Source organism: Tachyglossus aculeatus, chromosome 8, assembly GCF_015852505.1.
Source record: "Tachyglossus aculeatus isolate mTacAcu1 chromosome 8, mTacAcu1.pri, whole genome shotgun sequence".
Taxonomy (NCBI): Eukaryota; Metazoa; Chordata; class Mammalia; order Monotremata; family Tachyglossidae; genus Tachyglossus; species Tachyglossus aculeatus.
Genome location: NC_052073.1, coordinates 36,995,447 through 37,018,259, shown reverse-complemented (window position 1 = coordinate 37,018,259; position 22,813 = coordinate 36,995,447). Strand labels below are relative to the sequence as shown.

Genomic DNA, 22,813 nt, shown 5'->3' with positions numbered 1-22,813 from the left:
TTCAATAAATACGATTGAACGAACGAATGAATATTTGTTAAGTGCTTACTATGTGCCAAGCACTGTTCTAAGCGCTGGGGGGGATACAGGGTGATCAGGTTGTCCCACGTGGGACTCACAGTCTTCATCCCCATTTTACGGATGAGGGAACTGAGGCCCAGAGAAGTGAAGTGACTTGCCCAAAGTCACCCAGCTGACAAGTGGTGGATTTGAACCCACGACGGTCCCGGCTCACCTTGGGGATCAGAGCCCCCAGAGTGGACGTCCTGAGAGGAGGGAGCTCTTCAAACTGTAAGAAGGAAAGGTCAGAGGTCAGAGGTCAGAGGTCAGGGTTCACCCCCTCCCCCCCCCCCAACCCAAGAGCAGGCGGGAAACATGTCTACCTGCTCTTTCATATTGGACTCTCCCAAGCGCTCAGTCCAGTGCTCTGCACACAGGAAGCGCTCAATAAATACCACTGATGGATGGACTGTAAACTCTTTGTAGGCAGGGGTCATTTCTACCCACTCTATTGTATTGCACTTTCCCTAGCGCTTAGTACAGTGCTCTGCACTCTAGACTGTGAGTGGGTAGGGACCGTCTCTATATTTTGCCGCCTTGCACTTCCCAAGCACTTAGTACAGTGCTCTGTACACAGGAAGCGCTCAGTAAATACAACTGATGGATGGACTGTAAACTCTTTGTGGGCAGGGGTCATTTCTACCCACTCTGTTGTATTGCACTTTCCCTAGTGCTTAGTACAGTGCTCTGCACACTCTAGACTGTGAGTGGGTAGGGACCGTCTCTATATTTTGCCAACTTGCACTTCCCAAGCACTTAATACAGTGCTCTGTACACAGGAAGCGCTCAGTAAATACCCCTGATGGATGGACTGTAAACTCTTTGTTGGCAGGGGTCATTTCTACCCACTCTGTTGTATTGCACTTTCCCTAGCGCTTAATACAGTGCTCTGCACACTCTAGACTGTGAGTGTGCAGGGACTGTCTATGTTGCCAACTTGTACTTCCCAAGCGCTTAGTCCAGTGCTCTGCACAAAGGAAGCGCTCAATAAATACCACTGATGCATGGATTGTAAACTCTTTGTGGGCAGGGGTCATTTCTACCCACTCAGTTGTATTGCACTTTCCCTAGCGCTTAGTACAGTGCTCTGCACACTCTAGACGGTGAGTAGGTACGGGCCATCTCTATATGTTGCCAACTTGTACTCCCCAAGCATTTAGTCCAGTGCTCCGCACACAGGAAGCGCTCAATAAATACCACTGATGGATGGACTGTTAACTCTTTGTTGGCAGGGGTCATTTCTACCCCCTGTTGTACTGCACTTTTCCTAGCGCTTACTACAGTGCTCTGCACACTCTAGACTGTGAGTGGGTACGGACCATCTCTATATGTTGCCAACTTGTACTTCCCAAGCATTTAGTCCAGTGCTCGGCACACAGGAAGCGCTCAATAAATACCACTGATGGATGGACTGTTAACTCTTTGTGGGCAGGGGTCATTTCTACCCACTCTGTTGTATTGCACTTTCCCTAGCGCTTAGTACAGTGCTCTGCACACTCTAGACTGTGAGTGGGTAGGGGCCGTCTCTATATGTTGCCAACTTGTACTTCCCAAGCACTTAGTCCAGTGCTCTGCACACAGGAAGCGCTCAATAAAGACGATTGATTGAATGAATGAATGAATGTAAGCGCTCAATAAATACAACTGATTGATCCCAAAAGGGTCGAGGGGCAGGGGGTGCAGCGGGGGTCCCTGGGGGTCCCGGGCCTGGGTCTCTCACCATGCCGTCGGTGATGTCGATGTTCAACACCCCGTTCTTCTGGAGCAGCTTCAGGACGGAACTCAGGAAGGCGACCGAAATTCCCAGTTGGGAATTGGTGGATTCTCCCATGGGTGGCAAGGTGGGCATCGGAGGCTGGGGGACGGTGGCTGGCACGCCCAGGGGGTAGTCGATGAGCCCACCCCCGGCCTCGCCGACCAGCGTCTGTGAAGGACGGGACGGAGACACGCAGGCCCGTGCCAGTCGCAGGGGTGTCCTGTACAGTGCTCTGTGAGCGCTTAGTACAGCCTATCTGTTCTTTAATAATAATAATCATTTTGACACCCTCTACATATTTTGTTTTGTCATCCATCTCCCCCTTCTAGACTGTGAGCCCGTTGTTGGGCAGGGACGTCTCTATATGTTGATGACTTGGACTTCCCAAGCGCTTAATACAGTGCTCCGCACACGGTAAGCGCTCAATAAATACGATTGAATGAGTGGATGAATGAATGAGGGGATGGTTAGGGAAGGGGAAGGGGAAAGGAGCCTTTTCTGCCTCCCCATCTCCCAAGGAAGAGTTGGGATTTCCGTCGCTCACGTTTAAATCCAGCTCCAGGAACTCTCCGGTCACCAGTGGGAGGCTGGAGACAGTGTACTGGACGCTTCCCAGAATGCCAAGCGGAACCAGAGCTGCAGAATGATGATGATGGCGTTGGTTAGGCGCTTACTATGTGCCAAGCGCTGTTCTAAGCACTGAGGGGGACACGGGTTCATCGGGTCCCGGTCCCACGTGGGGCTCACGGTCTTCATCCCCATTTTACAGATGAGGGGACTGAGGCCCAGAGAGGATTTGGTTTTGTTTTAATAAGCCCTGGCTCTGTGTCAGGCACTGTACTAAGCGCTGGGGGAGATACAAACTAATCAGGTAAGACACGGTCCCTGTCCCCCGTGGGGCTCACAGTCTTTAACCCCGTTTGACAGATGAGGGAACTGAGGCCCAGAGGAGTGAAGTGACTTGCCCAGGGTCACCCAGCAGACAAGTGGTGGAGCCGGGATTTGAACCCAGATCTTCCTGACTCCCGGGCCCGGGGTTCTATCCACTTAGGCCGCTCTGCTTCTCTAAGAGAATAATGATAATAATAATAATGGCATCTATTAAGCGCTTACTATGTGCCAAGCACTGTTCTAAGCGCTGGGGAGGTTACAAGGTGATGAGGTTGTCCCCCGGGGGGCTCACAGTCTTCATCCCCATTTTCCAGATGGGGAACTGAGGCCCAGAGAATGATAATAATAATAATAATGATGGCATTTATTAAGTGCTTACTATGTGCCAAGCACTGTTCTAAGCACTGGGGAGGTTACAAGGTGATCAGGTTGTCCCCCGGGGGACTCACAGTCTTCATCCTCATTTTCCAGATGAGGGAACTGAGGCCCAGAGAATTATAATAATGATAATAATAATAATAATAATAATAATACCATTTATTATGCGCTTACTATGTGCAAAGCACTGTTCTAAGCACTGGGGAGGTTACAAGGTGATCAGATTGTCCCCTGGGGCCTCACAGTCTTCATCCCCATTTTCCAGATGAGGGAACTGAGGCCCAGAGAATAATAATAATAATAATAATAATAATAATAATAATGACATTTATTAAGCGCTTACTATGTGCAAAGCACTGTTCTAAGCTCTGGGGAGGTTACAAGGTGATCAGGTTGTCCCCTGGGGCCTCACAGTCTTCATCCCCATTTTCCAGATGAGGGAACTGAGGCCCAGAAAATAATAATAATAATGGCATTTATTAAGCCCTTACTATGTGCAAAGCACTGTTCTAAGCGCAGGGGAGGTTACAAAGTGATCAGGTTGTCCTTCGGGGGGGCTCACAGTCTTCATCTCCATTTTACAGATGAGGGAACTGAGGCCCAGAGAAGTGAAGTGACTTGCCCGAGGTCACACAGCAGATATGTGGCGGAGCTGGGATTCGAACCCATGACCTCTGACTCCAAAGCCCGGGCTCTTTCCACTGAGCCACGCTGCTTCTCCTTGGTAGCCGGCTAGAGGTAGCCACGGCCAGCTGCCAGGGACAAATGGCAGCCCCTGGCAAGAACGGGCTCCCCCTTGTAGACTGTGAGCCCGCTGTTGGGTAGGGACCGTCTCTATAAGTTGCCGACTTGGACTTCCCAGGCACTTAGTACAGTGCTCTGCACACAGTAAGCGCTCAATAAATACGATTGAATGAATGAATGAACGGGCCTCGTGCTTTCCAATCGCTCAGTACGCCGCGCCGCCCCACAAACAACCCGCTGGTCAATGCCACCTTGAAACTCCCCTCCGTCCAGCCAAGTGGGACGAGAATTAGATGCCCCCTCCCCGTGGGGCGAGCTGTGAGCCCACCTTTTAGACTGTGAGCCCACTGTTGGGTAGGGACTGTCTCTCTATGTTGCCAACTTGGACTTCCCAAGCGCTTAGTACAGTGCTCTGCACACAGTAAGCGCTCAATAAATACGATGGATGATGATGATGATGGGAAGGGGGTCCGAGGGGGGATCGCTGGCCGGGAGAGAAGGAAGGTGGCCATACTTACAGTTCACGAGGCCCAGCTGGTCATTGACGAGGCCCAGGGCCACATCCACCAAGGGGCAGAGCTAAGGGGGAAAAATGGGGGAGAGACCGATGGAGGAAGTTTATCTTAACCCCATTTTCCAGATGGGGGAACTGAGGCCCGGAGAAGTGAAGTGACTCACCTAAAGTCACACGGCAGACATGTGGCAGAGCGGGGATGGGAATCCAGGTTCTTTTGAATCCCAAGCCCCAGCTTTAGCCAAAGTGAGCTCATCGTAGGCCGGGAATATGTGTTTGTTGTTATAGTGGACTCTCCCGAGCGCTTAGTACAGTGCTTTACTCACCTCAAGGGCTCAATAAATATGACTGACTGACTCGCCCAAGGTCACACGGCAGACAAGTGGCAAAGTGGGGATGGGAATCCAGGTTCTTTTGAATCCCAAGCCCCAGCTTTAGCCAAAGTGAGCTCGTCGTGGGCCAGGAATATGTGTTTGTTGTTACAGTGGACTCTCCCGAGCGCTTAGTACAGTGCTTTGCACACCACAAGGACTCAATAAATATGACTGACTGACTCGCCCAAGGTCATACAGCAGACATATGGCAGAGCGGGGATGGGAATCCAGGTTCTTTTGAATCCCAAGCCCCGGCTTTAGCCCAAGTGAGCTCATCGTGGGCAGGGAATATGTGTTTGTTGTTATAGTGGACTCTCCCGAGCGCTTAGTACAGTGCTTTGCACACCACAAGGGCTCAATAAATATGACTGACTGACTCGCCCAAGGTCACATGGCAGACATGTGGCAGAGCGGGGATGGGAATCCAGGTCCTTTTGAATCCCAAGCCCCCGCTTTAGCCAAAGTGAGCTCATCGTGGGCCGGGAATATGTGTTTGTTGTTCTAATGGACTCTCCCGAGCGCCTAGTACAGTGCTCTGCACACAGTAAGAGCTCAATAAATACGATTGAATGAATGAATTGGCAGAGCCGGGATGAGAGCCGAAGTCTTCCGGCTTCCAGGCCCGGCCTCTAGCCACTAGGCCTCACTGCCCCTCGGGGAGCCGGGAGGGGTGATCCCGATCTTCAAGTTGCCCATAGTAAGTATCCAGTGTTTAGTACAGTGCTCGGCACATAGAAAGTGGTTCCTACATGGAATTTTTATCGTTATAATTCTAATTATGATAATGATGATGAGGAATCCTCACCCCGCCCCACACTGGCCCCGGGGCTCACCACATCCGGGAGGACGTTGGCCAAAACCCTGTTCACCAGGTTGTCCACCAAGTTGGGAAGCAGCCTGCGGGGAGAGAGACACAGAGATCAATCAATCAATCGTATTTATTGAGCACCTACTGTGTGCACAGCACTGTACTGAGCGCTTGGGAAGTCCAAGTTGGCAACATAGAGAGACGGTCCCTACCCAACGGTGGGCTCACAGTCTAGAAGAGGGGGCAGAGAGACAGAAAGAGAGAGGGAGGGAGAGAGAGATGGAGAGACAGAGGGAGACAGCGGGAGAAAGAGAAAGAGGAGACAGAAAAGGAGAAAAAGGATGTAAAGATAAGGAGGAGGTTCAGTCATTTTGCTGTGTGACCTCGGGCAAATCACTTCACCTCTCTGGGCCTCAGTTCCCTCGTCTGTAAAATGGGGCGTCGACCCCCCTGTTCTCCCTCCCCCTTTGACTGTGAGCCCCGCGTGGGAAGGGGATCATGTCCGACCGGGTGATCTTGTGTCCACCCCAGCGCTTAGTACAGTGCTTGGCACATAATGGCTCAGTGGAAAGAGCATGTGCTTTGGAGTCAGAGGTTATGGGTTCAAATCCCGGCTCCACCAATTGTCAGCTGGGGGACTTCGGGCAAGTCACTTCACTTCTCTGTGCCTCAGTTCCCTCATCTGTAAAATGAGGATTAAGACTGTGAGCCCCCTGTGGGACAACCTGATTGCCTTGTAACCTCCCCAGTGCTTAGAACAGTGCTTTGCACATAATAAGCACTTAATAAATGCTATTATTATTATTATTATTATTATTATAGTAAGCACTTGGCAAATGCCATAAAGAGCAACAACAAACAACAGCAGCCCAGCGCTCAGTACAGTGCCTGGCACAGAGTAACCAATTAGGAGAGGCAGCATGGCTCAGTGGAAAGAGCACAGGCTTTGGAGTCAGAGGTCATGGGTTCAAATCCCAGCTCCGGCACTTGTCAGCTGGGTGACTTTGGGCAAGTCACTTCACTTCTCTGGGCCTCAGTGACCTCATCTGGAAAATGGGGATGAAGACTGGGAGCCCCACGTGGGACAACCTGATAATAATAATAATAATGATGGCATTTTTTAAGCGCTTACTATGTGTAAAGCACTGTTCTAAGCGCTGGGGAGGTTACAAGGTGATCAGGTTGTCTCACAGTCTTAATCCCCATTTTACAGTTGAGGTAACTGAGGCACAGAGAAGTTAAGTGACTTGCCCAAAGTCACAGAGCTGACACTTAACAGACCTGGGATTTGAACCCATGACCTCTGACTCCAAAGCTCGGGCTCTTTCCACCTTGTAACCTACCCAGCCCTTAGAACAGTGCTTTGCACATAGTAAGCACTTAATAAATGCCATCATGATTATTATTATTATTATTAATTAACAAATACCATAAAGAACAACAACAGCAGCCCAGCGCTCAGTACGGTGCCTGGCACACAGTAAGCCATTAACAAATACCATAAACAACAACAACAAGACTCCAGCGCTTAGCACAGTGTCTGGCACCTAGTAAGCACTTAACAAATACCATGAACGGCAACAAGAACAACACCCCAGCGCTTAGTACAGTGCCTGGCACATAGTAAGTGCTTAGCAAATCCCATCCTCATCCTCATAATAATAATTATGGTACTTGTTAAACGTTTATTATGTGCCAAGCACTATTTTAAGCAGGGGGTAGATACAAGTTAAGCAGGTCAGACCCAATCCCTGTCCCACTTTGGGCTCCCAATCTCAATCCCCATTTTACAGATGAGAGAACTGAGGCCCAGAGAAGTGAAGTGACTTGCCCAAGATCCACAAGTCTGTGGCAGAGCAGGATTAGAACCCAGCTCCTTCCCACTCCCAGGCCCGGACTCTACCCACTAGACCACCCTGCTTCTCTAAGAAGCAGCGTGGCTCAGTGAACAGAGCCCGGGCTTTGGAGTCAGAGGTCGTGGGTTCAAATCCCGACTCCGCCACTTGTCAGCTGGGTGACTTTGGGCAAGTCACTTCACTTCTCTGGGCCTCAGTTCCCTCATCCGTAAAATGGGGATGGAGACTGTGAGTCCCACGTGGGACAACCTGATCACCTTGTAACCTCCCCAGCGCTTAGAACGGTGCTTTGCACATAGTAAGCGCTTAACAAATGCCATTATTATTACTATGCAGCAGAGTCAGAATTAGAACTCGGCGCTTAACAAATTATTATTATTATATCAATAATATATCAATAATATATAACGATTATTATAATAATTATAATAATTAATTATAATTAATATGATTAATCGATTATCATTATATAATTATATAATATATGATATCATATATAAATATATAATTATTATAATTAATTATAATTGATGTAATTGATTAATTATCATTATATCATTATATAATATATGACAATTGTATGTGAATAGACAATCATTATAATTAATTTTAATCAATTAATTAATTATCATTATATAAGTATGTAATATATGACAATTATATATAAATATATAATTATTATAATTAATTGTAATTGATATAATTAATTAATTATCATTATATAATATATGATAATTGTATGTGAATATATAATCATTATAATTAATTATAATTAATTAATTATAATTAATTAATTAATCATCATTATATGAGTATATAATATATGATAATCATATATAATATATAATTATTACAATTAATTATAATTGATATAATTAATTAATTAATTACCATTATGTCATTATATAATATATGATGATTGTATGTAAATATATGATCATTATAATTAATCATAATTAATTAATTAATTATCATTATATGGTATGTGATAGTTATATATGATTATTATAATCAATTATAATTAACAATATAGTGATGATTATATTAATTATGTTAATTAATTGATATTAATTATGTGATAATTATTATTATTAACAAATGCCATTATCATTGTTGTTACTATGTGGCGCAGTGAGGATTAGAACCCAGGTCCTTCTGACTCCCAAGCGCGGGGTCTACCCGTTATCCATCGCTTACCCTCTGAGGAGCTTAACCTTGATGCCCCCGAGGAGGGTATCACATCTCTCAACGACCAGCCTGGGGTAGCCAGCCCGATCCATGGTCAGACGGACCTTCGCTGTGATGTTCACCTCCACGGCGATGTCCAGGAACCCGACGAGACTGGAGGAGAAAAGGGGGAGAAATCCAAACCTCAGAGTTCAGCAGGCTCCCGTCCCTTCCCCCGGATCAGAAATAATCATGGTGATAATAATCAAACGAGCAATCATATTCACTTAGCACTTATTACGTGCAGAGCTCTGTACTGAGCGCCTGGGCGGGTGAGAAACAGCAGCATCCACCCATGCGATCCCTGCCCGCAACAAGATAATAAAATAAATAACGATAGCTTTTGTTAAGACTGTGAGCCCACTGTGGGGTAGGGACTGTCTCTATATGTTGCCAACTTGGACTTCCCAAGCGCTTAGTACAGTGCTCTGCACAAAGTAAGCGCTCAATAAATGCGATTGATTGATTGATAGATTGATTAAGCGCTTACTATATGCAAAGCACTGTCCAACGTGTACTTCCCAAGCGCTTAGTACAGTGCTCTGCACACAGTAAGTGCTCAATAAATACGATTGATTGACTGATTGATTCTAAGCGCTGGGGGGGATACAAGGTGATCAGGTTGTCCCACGTGGGGCTCACAGCCTTCATCCCCATTTTACAGAGAAGGTCACTGAGGCCCAGGGAAGTGAAGTGACTTGCCCAAAGTCACACAGCTGACAAGCGGCGGAGCCGGGATTAGAACCCATGACCTCTGACTCCCAAGCCCGGGCTCTTTCCACTGAACCATGCTGCTTGTCAGTCAGATGACAGTCAGAGGACTGTAATAATGATAATGATCATGGTTATTAATAATAATAAGCATCATCATTTTTATTGTCGTTAAGTACTTAGGTATAATCACGATAATAAGAATGATAATAATTATGGTATTTGTTAAGAGCTTACTATGTGCCAAGCACGCTTGGCTCAGTGGAAAGAGCCCGGGCTTTGGAGTCAGAGGCCATGGGTTCAAATCCCGGCTCTGCCAATTGTCAGCTGTGTGACTTTGGGTAAGTCACTTCACTTCTCTGGGCCTCAGTTCCCTCATCTGTAAAATGGGGATTAAGACTGTGAGCCCCCTGTGGGACAACCTGATCACCTTGTAACCTCCCCAGCGCTTAGAACAGTGCTTTGCACATAGTAAGCGCTTAATAAATGCCATTATTATTATTATTAAGGGCTGACTATGTGCCAAGCATGCGTGGCTCAGTGGAAAGAGCCCGGGCTTTGGAGTCAGAGGCCATGGGTTCAAATCCTGGCTCTGTCAATTGTGAGTTGTGTGACTTTGGGCAAGTCACTTAACTTCTCTGTGCCTTAGTGACCTCATCTGTAAAATGAGGATTAAAACTGTGAGCCCCCCGTGGGACAACCTGATCACCTTGTAACCTCCCCAGCGCTTAGAACAGTGCTTTGCACATAATAAGCGCTTAATAAATGCCATTATTATTATACTTATTATTAATAAATGCTTGGGTAGAGCCAAGCCAATCGGGTTGGACACGGTCCCTGTCCCATTGAGGGCTCACAGTCTCTACCCCCATTTTCCAGATGAAGGAACTGAGGCAATGAGAAGTAAAGCGACTTGTCCAAGGTCACACAGCAGACCGGCGACGGAGCTGGGATTAGAATCCGTGACTTTCTGGGACTCCGAGGCCCGGGCTCTAGCCACCACGTCACGCTGCTTCTCCGTTGTTGATGCTGATTATAGTACAGAATAATAATAATAATGATTATTATTGTTGTTATATTCATTCTATCGTATTTATTGACTTATTGTGGGAAGAGCACTGTACTAAGCGCTTGGGAAGTACAAGTTGTTATAGTAAGCACACCCTCCTCCCGTTCTGGGTCATGGGTCCAACTTGTACTTCCCAAGCGCTTAGTACAGTGCTCGGCGCACAGTAAGCGCTCAATAAATACGATTGATTGATTGATTGATTGATTGATGGATTGATTGGGTCACGGCCACTCACCTCTTCCCGTTAATGGCCACGCGGGTGTAGAGGCTCAGATAGACGCCGATTCCGGGCAAGAGCCTGACGGACACTTTGGGCAGCGTCAGCTCCACGATCCGCAGCCTGGTGGACGGACACGTGGGAGTGGAGGGCCGGGACACCCCGGCACCCCCCGATTTCCGATTCATCCCCCCTCACACCGCCGCCCCGGGTGGATCGATCTCTAGGTTTCCTGCTCCCCTTCCCACGGTCTTTTGCAAAGGAGCTTCCTTGGGCCTGGGAATGGGGGCGGAATTTTGCTCTTTCGAAGGCCCGAGGCCGCCGTTTCGATTAGGCGTCTATCGCGCTCTGTCTGGGCTCTGGGCTTCTGGGGCGGACGAGAGGGAGGGGTGGTTATGAGGTAGTTCATTCATTCAATCGTATTTATTGAGCGCTTACTGTGTGCAGAGCACTGGACTAAGCCGCTCCGAATGGACAAGAAGGGAGTCACCCCGCCATCCCCGCCACGTCTCAACCCCGGGGGGGAGTCTCTCCTGCCCCTGCAAGACGCTCAGCTCCACCAAAGCCCTGTAGCTGCTGTCTTTGGGGGTGATTAGCTTGACTCCCCTAGATTGGGGTCTGCAGAGGGCCCAAAAGTCCTGAGATTTGTTGTCCAGAGAGAGAGAGAGAGGCCAGAAACCTAGGGACCAGTAGGCCAAAGCCCAGAATGTCGTAGTTCAGAAGGCTAGAGGCCCAAAATTCATAATCCAGAAGGGTCACTGGCCCACGCAAGCCCCAAGAAGCCCCCCACCCTCCCCATGCGGCCGAGACCCCCAGCTCTCCTCACCCCGTGATTCCCTGGACCGTGCTGAGGAGGCCTCCCTCTCCGAGGACGCCGAGAACTCCTCCTCCTCCGAGCAGGCCTCCGTCCCCCAAGAGCCCCCCGCCTCCGAGCAGGCCTCCTTGCCCCGCCAAGATGCCCTCGTTGGCCAAAATCCCTCCGGCACCGAGGACGCCGCCGGGACCCAAGGCGCCGGTGGACACCCCCCTTGGGATTTCTCCTGGGAGCAGTTCCGGCCCGGCCGGAATCTCGGCCTGCCGGTAGGTCCCCCGGCCTCCAGAAGAGTCCCCCAGCCGCCTGGGACGGACGCGTCCGTCGGCCTCCAGGATCTCGCCGTAGCGGTAGTTGCCCCCAAGCTGGGCCGGGCTGATGTGGGATTCGATGGTCCCATATCTGTACTTCCCCCCGAGCTGGTTCCCGTTGGACGTCTGCGCCGGACGGCCGTGGACGTGGAAGTCGTTATAGGGAACGCCACCGGCGCCTCTGGGGACTTCGGCTCGCCTTCCCAGAAGACCTCCCCCGCCCCCCAAAAGCCCACCCCCACCCCCACCGCCCCTGCCACCTCTACCACCGCCCCCCAACAAACCACCGCCAACGCCCCCCAACAAACCACCACCATCGCCTCTACTACCGCCACCCCCCAGCAAACCACCTCCAACGCCTCCCAACAAACCACCGCCATCACCTCTACTACCACCACCGCCCAACAAACCACCACCACCGCCCCCCAACAAGCCACCCCCGCCTCCGCTACTCCCACCCCCCAACAAACCACCACCACTATCACCACCACCACCTCCCAATAAACCGCCCCCGCCACCCCCCAACAACCCACCACCGCTACTTCCGCCGCCACCCAAGAGGCCTCCCCCTCCTCCTCCCCCTCCCCCTCCCAGAAGACCCCCCAGAAGGCCCCCTCCACCTCCCCCTCCCCCTAGAAGACCCCCGAGGAGGGGCCCCCCTCCATCGTCCCCCGCCTTCCCAAGGGGTGCATCTCTCAGGGCGGACTGAAGGACGTCTTCTTGCTGCAGGGAGCCTGAAATTGCTGTAGATGAAGGAGACGGGGTCAGTGTGGGATCAACCAATCAATGTCGTATTTATTGAGCGCTTACTGTGTGCAGAGCACTGTACTAAGCGCTTGGGAAGTACAAGTTGGAAACATATAGAGACAGTCCCTACCCAACAGTGGGCTCACAGTCCAGAAGGTGGGCTCACAGTTCCTTCCCCTTCCCCAGCCCCCAGCCCACCCCTCAGCCAAACCCCAACTGTTCCTCTAGACTGTGAACCCGCTGTTGGGTAGGGACTGTCTCTATGTGTTGCCGACTTGTACTTCCCAAGCGCTTAGTACAGTGCTCTGCACACAGTAAGCGCTCAATAAATACGATTGATTGATTGATTGTTCAGTGACCTCCGATGAGGGGGACTTTTCCCATTTTCTTTCCCTCCGCCGACCCAAAGGGAAACGCAGTGGGTAGGGAGGAAACTGAGGGCACAGTTTCCCCTCCTACACTGGGCCACTCGGGAAACTCCCGCCTTCCTTTCTGGGCCCTGAGCTGTTGAGAATCAATCAATCGGTGGTATTTATTAATAATTATAATAATAATAATGATGGCATTTGTTAAGCGCTTACTATGTGCAAAGCACAGTTGTAAGCACTGGGGAGGATACAAGGTGATCAGGTTGTCTCACATGGGGCTCACAGTCTTCATCCCCATTTTACAGATGAGAGAACTGAGGCCCAGAGATTGATGGCATTTATTAAGCACTTACTATGTGCAAAGCACTGTACTAAGCGCTGGGGAGGTTACAAGGTGATCAGGTTGTCCCATGGTGTTGGGGGGGGGGGGGCTCACAGTCTTAATCCCCATTTTACAGATGAGGGAACTGAGGCCCAGAGAAGTCAAGTGACTTGCCCAAAGCCACCCAGCTGACAATTGGCGGAGTCAGAATTTGAACCCGTGACCTCTGACTCCAAAGCCCGGGCTCTTTCCACTGAGCCACGATTTATTGAGCACTTCCTGTGCACGGACGCTGGACTAAGCGCTTGGGAGACTCCAGTACAACAGAGTTGGTAGACACGTTCCCTTCCCACGATGAGCTGACTGTGAGTTCTAGACTGTGAGCTCGTTGTGGGCAGGGAAGGTGTCTGTCTGTTGTTGTATCGACCTCTCCCAGGCGCTTAGTACAGTGCTTTGCACACAGTAAGCATCCGATAAGTAGGATTGAATGAATGAGCTGAAGGCTTAGAGGAAGAATTTCTTCTCCTGTAGATTGAAGACTGTCTACTCCTTGGGAGCCACGGAAAAATAATGTCTATGTACTCTCTCTGGTGCTCAGTACAGTGCTCTGCACATTGTAGATCTACAGCTCCTTGGGAGCCAAGGAAGGATATACTGGACTCTCCCTGGTGCTCAGTACAGTGTTCTGAGCGTCATGGATCGTCAGCTCCTTGGGAGACAAGGAAGGATGTACTGGACTCTCCCTGGCACTCAGTACAGTGTTTTGAGCATCATGGATCGTCAGCTCCTTGGGAGACAAGGAAGGATATACTGGACTCTCCTTGGTGCTCAATACAGTGTCCTGCGCGTCATGGAGCATCAGCTCCTTGGGAGACAAGGGTAAGATCATTGTGGGCAGGGAATGTGTCTGTTGTATCACTACAGTGTCCTCGCCCAAGCGCTTAGTATAGTGCTCTGCAGTCACTGAGCGCTCAGTAAGTGCGATTGACTGACCTACTCTCCAGAACTCTCCCTGGTGCTCAGTATAGTGTTCTGTACTATTTCTTTCATCAGCTCCTTGGGGACCAAGGTTTGCGTCTACCTACTCTTAAGAGAAGCAGCGTGGCTCAGTGGAAAGAGCCCGGGCTTTGGAGTCAGAGGTCATGGGTTCAAATCCCGGCTGTGCCAATTGTCAGCTGTGTGACTTTGGGCAAGTCACTTCACTTCTCTGGGCCTCAGTGACCGCATCTGGAAAATGGGGGTGAAGACTGGGAGCCCCCCGTGGGACAACCTGATCGCCCTGTAACCTCCCCAGCGCTTAGAACAGTGTTTTACACATAGTAAGCGCTTAATAAATGCCATTATTATTATTAAAGAACAGATAGTAAGCGCTTAATAAATGCCATCATCATTACTCTCTCTGGTGCTCAGTTCAGTGCTCAGTCAGATGGATGAAGGAATTTTCCCTACATCCTGTGAACATCCTCGAGGCTAGATTCTGGATGTTGGGACAGGATGGCTTTCTCCGAAATGCCGTTTTTCTCCCTGACTCGTCGGGAAGCAGGGAATTACGGGGGGCTGCCCACTGGAACGCAAATCCCTGGTCATCGGGTATCTGGTCCCGGGAATTTGACTCGGCAGGGACCAGGAAAATCCCTTCCAGGACAAGGAGGGCACCATTCCCCTCCGTACGCCTCTGTGGACTAATGGTTAGAGCCCAGGCTGGAGAGTCGGAGGGAACTGGGTTCTAATCCCACTCCGTCGCTTGTCTGTTGTATGACCTCAGTTCCCTCATCTGTAAAATGGGGTTAAGACTGTGAATCCCACGTGGGCTGTGTCCTTCATTCATTCCACCATATTTATTGAGCGCTTATTGTGTGCAGAGCACTGTACTAAGTGCTTGGAAAGTACAATTCCGCAGCGTCCAAGCTGATTAGCTGAATTGTCCTTTCTCAATAAATACGATTGAATGAATGAAAGAATGAATGAATTAGCTCTATATTTCCCCCAATACTTAGTACAGTGCTTAGCATATAGTGAGCACTTAGCAAATACCGCAATTGTCATTATGATAATAATAATAGTAATAATAATTTTGGTATTTGTTAAGTGCTTACTATGTGCCAAGCATTGCTCTAAGCACTGGGGGAGATGCAAGGTAATCAGGTTGTCCCACGTGGGGCTCCCAGTCTTCATCCCCATTTGACAGATGAGGGAACCGAGGCCCAGAGAAGTGAAGTGACTTGCCCAAAGTCACACAGCTGATAAGTGGCAGAGCCGGGATTAGAACCCATGACCTCTGACTCCCAAGCCCGGACTCTTTCCACTGAGCCACGCATGGACTGTGTCCAACCCGATGATCATGTCTCTCCCCCAGCGCTTAGTACAGTGCCTGGCACGTAGTGAGCGCTTAATACCACTCTTATTATTAGAATGTGGGACATGGACTGTCCCCCGCTGATCTTGTATCTCCCCCAGTGTTTAGTACAGTGCCTGGCATGTAGTGGGCGCCTAACAAATGCCGCAAAAAGCACACTCCCAGAACGGCAGAATAATAAATAGTAATAATGATGATGGTATTTATGTGCCAAGCACTGTTCTAAGCGCTGGGGGAGATACAAGGTGATCAGGTTGTCCCACGTGGGGCTCACAGTCTTAATAATGCCGTTATTATTATTATTATTATTAATAATAATCCCCATTTTCCAGATGAGGGAACTGAGGCACAGAGATGTTAAGTGACTTGCCCAAAGTCACACAGCTGACAATTGGCAAGCCGGGATTTGAACCCATGACCTCAGACTCCCAAGCCCGGGCTCTGCTTCTCAACAACCAGTTCCCCGCTCGACTGACCGTTACTTAGGACATCTTTGTTGACCCTGAAGACGGTGTTCGTTCCCAACTGAGGCTGAGCGGAAATGAGGAGTCCACTCCACGTCACCAGGCAAAAGGCTTTCCACCCCATAGCTCCGGCCCCTGCGAATGGAATGAGCGTTCAATAAGCTCCTGGAGGGCCATGATCCAAGCGTTCAGCACACTGCTATGCCCACCGTAGACTGTCAGCTACTTGACAGCAGGAATCGCGCCTGCCAACTCTACTTTACTCTCCCAGACGCTCAGTACAGTGCTCGGCACACCGTAGGTGCTCCGTAAATAATAATGGCATTTATTGAGTGCTTACTATGTGCAAAGCACTGTTCTAAGCGCTGCGGGGGGGATACAAGGTAATCGGGTGGTCCCACGTGGGGCTCACAGTCTTAATCCCCATTTTACAGATGAGGGAACTGAGGCCCAGAGACGTTAAGTGACTTGCCCAAAGTCACACAGCTGACAGTTGGCAGAGTCAGGGTTTGAACCCATGACCTTTGACTCCAAAGCCCGTGCCCTTTCCACAGAGCCACGCTGTTTCTCTAATACTTCTAACGATAACGCCGGTGCTTGTCAGGCACTTATTAGGTGCTAAGCACTGAGCTGAGCGCTGGGGAAGGTAGGATCCGATCGGACACGGTCCCTACCCCACCTTGGGGCTCCAAGCAGAGACCTCCAACCCAACACTTCCTCAGGGGACCACCTCTCAAGGCTGAGCAAAGGACATCATTTTGGACTCCATGTTCTCTTCCTCTCCTCTCTCCCTGCTTCCTCTGGCCCTCCCTGCCCACCTCTTCCTCTCGCTTTCTCTCCTCTCCTCTCTCTTCCTTTCTTTCTCTCCCTTCTTTTCTCTGTCCTTTCTCTTTTCCCCATTTTTTCCTCTTTCCCTCCCTGTGTCGCCTCTCCCCGGCTTTGTCCTCCCCTCTCTTTCTCTCCTCAGAGGGACTCTGCTTCCTTTTAATCTCCCTCCCTGTCTTTCATCTCCCTCGCTTTCCCTCTCTTTCTCTCCTCTCTGATCCCTTTTCTCTCCCTTCTTGTCCCTCTCCTCTCTCTCTTCCTCATTCTTTCTCTCCTCCCTTTCTGCTTCCACTCTCCCCCCATGCCCCACTCCCCTTCTGTCTCTCTTCCCCTCTACACTCCTCTTTCTCTGTATCCTTTCTCTCTGTGTCTCTTTTCTCCACTCTCTTCCTCTCTCTCTGTTTCCTTTCTCTGTCTCTTTTCTCTACCTTCTCATCCCCTCTTTCTCTCCTCTGTTTCCTTTCCCTCTCTCTTCTCTCCTCTTTCCCTCTATTTCTCTTCCCCTCTTTATCTTCTTTTCTCTCTACTTACTTTCTCTCTCCCTTCATGTCTCCTCTCTCCACCTCTCTTCCTCTCCTGTCTCTGCTTCCTTTCTTTCCTTCCATCTCTCCTCTCCTTCTCCTCTCTCTCCTCTCTGTTTCCTTCTTTCTCCCTCTGTTTCTCCTCCCCATCTTTCTTCCCCCTTTTCTCTCCTCTCTGCTTCCTTTCTCTCTCCTTTCTCATCCCCCTTTCCTCTCCGTTTTCTCTCTCTGCTTCCTTTATCTCTCCCCCTCCTGTCTCTCCTCTCCCTCGTCCCCTTTCTTGCTCTCTGCTTCCTTTCTCTCTCTCCCTCCTTATCTTTCCTCTCTCTGTGTTCCCTTTCTCCTTCTTGACTCTCCTCTCTCTTCCTCTCTCTGCTTCCTTTCTCTCTCCCTCTCTGCCACCCTCTTCCCCTTCCTCTCTCTCTATCTTCTATCTCTGCTTCCTTTCTCTCTCCATCTTGTCTCACCTTTCCTCTGTCTCTGTTTCCTTCCCCTGTCTCTCCTCTTTCTGCTTCCTTTCTCTCTCCATCCCTGACCCTCCTCCCTTACCCCCTCTTTCTCTCTTCTCTCTGCATTTTTTCTCTCTCCTTCCTCTCTCCTCTCACTCTCACTCTGTTCCTTGCTCTCTTCCCCTCTTTTTCACTCCTCTCTGCTTCTCTCTCTCCCTGCCCCCTCTCTTTCCCGCCTTGTCTTTCCTCTCTCTGTTTCTTTTCTCTTTCGCCCTCCTGTCTCTCCTCTCCCTCTCTTCCCCCCCCCCCGCTTCCTTTCTCCCTCTCTCTTACCCTCTTTCTCTCCTCTCTCTTTGCTTCCTATCTCCCTCTCCCCCTCTTTCTCTCCTCTCTCCTTTAATTCCATTCTCTTTCCCACTTTCTCTCCTCTCTCCTTCCTTTCTTCCTCTGTCTCTTCTCTCCTCTCTCTTCCTCTCCTCTCTCTCTTCCTATCCTCTCTCTGATTCCTTTATCTCTCCCTCCATGAACACTACCTCTCTCTCTCCCCTTTCTCTTCTCTCCCTCTCTGTTGTCTATTTTTCTCTGGTTCCTTTCTCTCTCTCCTTCCTTTTCTCCTCTCTCTCTTTCCCTCTTTCTCCCCTCTCTGCTTTCTTCTCTCTCTTCTCTCCTTTCTCTCTTCCCCTCTTTCTCTCTTCTCTCTCTGCTTCCTTTCTCCCCTTAGCTCTTCTCCTCTTTCTCTCTTAGCTTCTTTTCTCTCTCACCCTCCTGTCCCACCTCTCCCTCTCTCTTCTCCCTCTCCCCCTTCAGGCTCTGCTTCTCTTCCTCTCGTCCCACTTTCTTTCGCTCCTTTCTTCTTCCTTTCTCTCTCTCCTTCCCTATTCCCTGAGGCCCCTCTCTCTTACCCTCTTTCTCTCCTCTCTCTTTTCTTCCTTTCTCCCTCTTCCCCTTTCTCTCTTCTCTCCTTCTTTTATCCCATTCTCTTTCCCTCTTTCTCTTCTCTCTCCTTCATTTCTCCCTCTGTCCCCTCTCCTCTCTCTTCTTCTCCTCTCTCTCTTCCTCTCCTCTCTCTGCTTCCTTTATCTCTCCCTCCATGACCCCTACCTCTCTCTCCCCTTTCTCTTCTCTCCCTCGCTGTTGTCTATTTTTCTCTGCTTCCTTTCTCTCTCTCCTTCCTTTTCTCCTCTCCCTTTTTCCCTCTTTCTCCCCTCTCTGTTTTCTTTCTCTCTCTTCTCTCCTTTCTCTCTTCCCCTCTTTCTCTCTTCCCCTCTTTCTCTCTCGGCTACTTTTCTCTCTCACCTTCCTTTCTCACCTCTCCCTCTCTCTTCCCCTTCAGGCTCTGCTTCTCTTTCTCTCTTCCCACTTTCGCTGCTTTCTGCTTCCTCTCTCTCTCTCCTTCCCTATTCCCCTCGCCACCTCTCTCATCCCCTTTCTCTCCCTTCTACTTCCTCTCTCTCTCTGACTCTTCTCTCCTCTCTGCTTCCTTTCTCTCCCTCTCTGTCTTCTCCTCCCTCTTCTTCCTCTTTCTCTCCTCTCCCTTAACCCCTCTCTTTCCTCTCTGCTTCCTTTCTCTCTCCCTCACTGTCTTTTATCTCATCTCCCTCTTTTCCTCTCTTTCTCTCCTCTTGGATTCCTTTCTCTCCCTCTCTGTCCCTTCCCTCTTCTCCCTCTTCACCCCTTTTTCTCCTCTCCTCTTCCCCTCTCTTTCTCTCTTCTCTGCTTCCTTTCTTCTTCTCTGGATTTTCTCCCCTCTCCTTCTTCCCTTCTTTTTCTATCCTCTCTGTTTCCTTTCTCTCCCTCCCTCCCTGTCGTTTCTCTCTTCTCCCTCTTCACTCTTTTCTCTCCTTTCCTCTTCCTCTCTCTTTCTCTCTTCCTCTCTCGATTTTCTCTCCTCTCCTTCTTTCCCTCTCTTTCTCTCCTCTCTGCTTCCTTCCTAACTTCCTCTCTGCCTTTTCTTTCCCCTCTCTCTCCCCCCTTTCTCTCCTCTCTCTGCTTCCTTTCTCTCTCTCCCTCACTGTCTCTTCTCCCTCTTCCCCTCTCTGTCCTCCCTCTCTGCTACCTTTCTCTCTCTCCCTTTGGGTCTCTTTCTCTCCTCTCTCTTCTTCCTTTCTCCCTCTCCCTCTCTGCCTCTCCTCTCCCTTTCCCTCTTTTCTCTTCTTTCTCTCTGCTTCCTTTTTCTCTCTCCCTCTCCATCTCCAGCACTTAGTACAGTGATCAAGCTCTTAGTATAGTGCTTTGCACACAGTAAGCACTCAAATCTCTCCTTTACCTCTGTCTTCTTTCTCTCTCTCCCCCTCTGCTTCCTTTCCCTCTCTCCTTCTCTGTCCCCCTCTCTTTTTCTCCCCTTTCTCCCTTCTCTGCTTCCTTTCCTCTGTCTTCCCCATCCCCTTCTTCCTCTCCTCCCCTTTCTAACCTTCCTCTCTCTGTGTTCTCACTCCCTCTTCCCTCCCTTCTCCCCCCACCCCGACCCCCGAGGTGAACGAGACCCTTCTTACTCCAGTGAGATGTCAGCAGGCTCCTCTTGAAACCAAGACCGGCCCTTCGCCTCCCTTGAGTCTGGCCCGAACCAGAGCGGCCTCTTTATATCCTGGGACCACCCCCTCGTGGGTGAGCAGAAACCCCCTCAACCCCTCCCCATCATCCACAGAAGCTCGGCTCGGAAGGAAGAAGCCCTGGATTCTTTGTGGTTTCTGGTTAATTCCGGCCCCCGGCCGATTAGCCGAATATCAGCCATCCCACTGGGTGTCACGTAAACCCCTACTTAACCCGGCGGCTGGATTCTTAGCTTCTGGAAGTCCTGTCCAGGGTCACCCCGCTTCCAGAGAGAGTTGGGGATGGGAAGGCGGTTCACTAGGGATAGAACCTATTGGACAGGTGGACCACCAGTTTGGATGGGGCATGGAAGAAGAGGAAGGAGGAGAGAGCTGACAGATAATTACTATCTCCCCTTCAAAGCCACCTCCTTCAAGAGGCCTCCCCTTTCCTCTTCTCCCTCCTCCCTTCTGCATCACCCCAACTGGCTCCCTTTCTTCCTCCCCCCTCCCAGCCCCACACCGCTCATGTCCACATCCTCATTTATTTATTTCTCCTCATGTCTGCCTTCCCCTCTAATAATAATAATGATGATGGCATTTGTTAAGTGCTTACTATGTGTAAAGGACTGTTCTAAGAGCTGGGGAGGATACAAGGTGAGCAGATTGTCCCACGAGGGGCTCACAGTCTTAATCCCCATTTTACAGATGAGGCCACTGAGGCACAGAGAAGTTAAGTGACTTTGCCCAAAGTCACACAGCTGACCATTGGCAGAGCCAGGATTTGAACCCATGACCTCCGACTCCCAAGCCCGGGCTCTTTCCACTGAGCCACGCTGCTTCTCTAGACTGTTTCTCTAGACTGTCAGCTCATTGAGGATGGGGAATGTGACCGTTTCTTGTTGCATTGTACTCTTCCAAGCGCTTAGTGCAGTGCATTGCACACAGTAAGTGCTCAGTAAATACGATTGAATGAATGAATGAATGTTTGGCACCTAGGAACGCTCTGGGAGAGATGTGTCTTCATTGCATTGAAAGCCTGGACAGGTGGGGAACATGTCTCACAACTCTATTGTATTGGACTCTCCCAAGCGCTTAGTACAGTACTCTGCTCAGTAGACTGTCAGTTTCTGGAGGGCCTGAATCATGTCTTCTTATCTTATTGGGCTCTCCCAAGCACTCAGTACAGTGCTCTGCACACAGTAGACTGGAAACTCCTTGAAGCCAGGGATCGCGTCTACCGATGTTATCATATTGTATTTTCCCAAGTGCTCAGTACAGCGCCCTGCACACAATAAGTGCTCAATAAACATCACTGATTGACTGATCGCTACATTGTAAGCTCCTTGTGGGCAGGGATGGTGTCTACTGACTCTGATGCTCTTTCCAAAGGGCTGTTTTTTTTGCTCTGCACAAAGTAGGTGTTCAGTAAATAGCACTGATTGAGCGACTGATTGAAATCTGGCTGGAGTCGAGTTTAATTCCCCTTCAGGTGGACTGTTGAAAACTAGGGTACCATGGAATTATGGGGCATGTGGAACTTTGGAATTTTAGGATGTGCGGAACTATGTAATTAGGGGATGTGTGGCTCTATGGGAGGTGTGTAACTATGGAATTATGAGACATGTGGAAGTATAGAATTATGGGACCTGTGTGCCTAAGAAATTATGGAATGCATGGAATTATGGGATGTGTGAAACTATGGAATTATAGGATACATGACTGGAATTATGGGATGCCTGGAACTATGGAATTGTGGGGTGTGTGGAACTATGAAATTATGGGACATGTGGGTCTAAGGAATTATGGGATGCATGGAATTATGGGACAAATGGAACTATGGAATCATGGGATTATGGAATCATGGAATCGTGGCTCTGTGGAATTATGGAGTGTGTGTGAAGCTATGGAATTATGGACATGTGGGCCTAAGGAATTATGGGTGCATGGAATTAGGGAATTATGGGACGTGTGGGACTACAGAATTATGGAGCATGTGGAAATCTGGAATTTGGGGACTTGTAGACCTAATAATAATAATAACTGTGGTATCTGTTAAGCGCTTACTCTGTGCCAGGCACTATAGTAAGCGCTGGGGTAGATACAAGCAAATCGGGTTGGACCGAGGCCCTGTTGCACATGGGGCTCATAGTCTTAATCCCCATTTACAGATGGGGTAACTGAAATCCAGAGAAGTAAAGTGACTCGCCCAAGGTCACACAGCAGACAAGTGGCAGAACCGGGATAAGAACCCAGGCCCGAATTTAGCCACTAGACTGTGCTGCTTTTTTAGTGCGCTGGATGTTTTGGACCCACGGAAATCTGGGCCTACCGCGGCTTAAAAGGTTACAAGACCAGGAATATGGGACACACTAAGATATCCATCCAGGGTCTGGATGAAATCCCAGGAAACCCTTGAGCCGTCTTGTGTCCACACGGCTGTCCTCCCCGACACAGGCCCGGAGAACGACCACAGCCAAAAATCCAAGCCAGTAGCCTCAGATCC

General features: G+C 49.6%; 1 protein-coding gene across 1 annotated transcript in view; it reads right to left on the bottom strand.

Moving 5' to 3' along the window:
• BPIFB4 (BPI fold containing family B member 4) overlaps window positions 1-20,837 on the bottom strand; it is a 32,259-nt gene extending 11,422 nt beyond the window's left edge. The window contains exons 1-11 of the mRNA XM_038750072.1: window positions 20,831-20,837; window positions 15,997-16,119; window positions 12,421-12,470; window positions 11,432-11,919; window positions 10,624-10,728; window positions 8,579-8,722; window positions 5,551-5,614; window positions 4,348-4,408; window positions 2,361-2,452; window positions 1,781-1,984; window positions 236-289 (exon numbers count right to left, since the gene is read on the bottom strand). Coding sequence (XP_038606000.1) covers window positions 236-289; window positions 1,781-1,984; window positions 2,361-2,452; window positions 4,348-4,408; window positions 5,551-5,614; window positions 8,579-8,722; window positions 10,624-10,728; window positions 11,432-11,919; window positions 12,421-12,470; window positions 15,997-16,119; window positions 20,831-20,837 — 1,392 coding nt within the window. The remainder of the gene's footprint in view (window positions 1-235; window positions 290-1,780; window positions 1,985-2,360; window positions 2,453-4,347; window positions 4,409-5,550; window positions 5,615-8,578; window positions 8,723-10,623; window positions 10,729-11,431; window positions 11,920-12,420; window positions 12,471-15,996; window positions 16,120-20,830) is intronic.
• Between the last annotated feature and the right edge of the window lie 1,976 nt (window positions 20,838-22,813).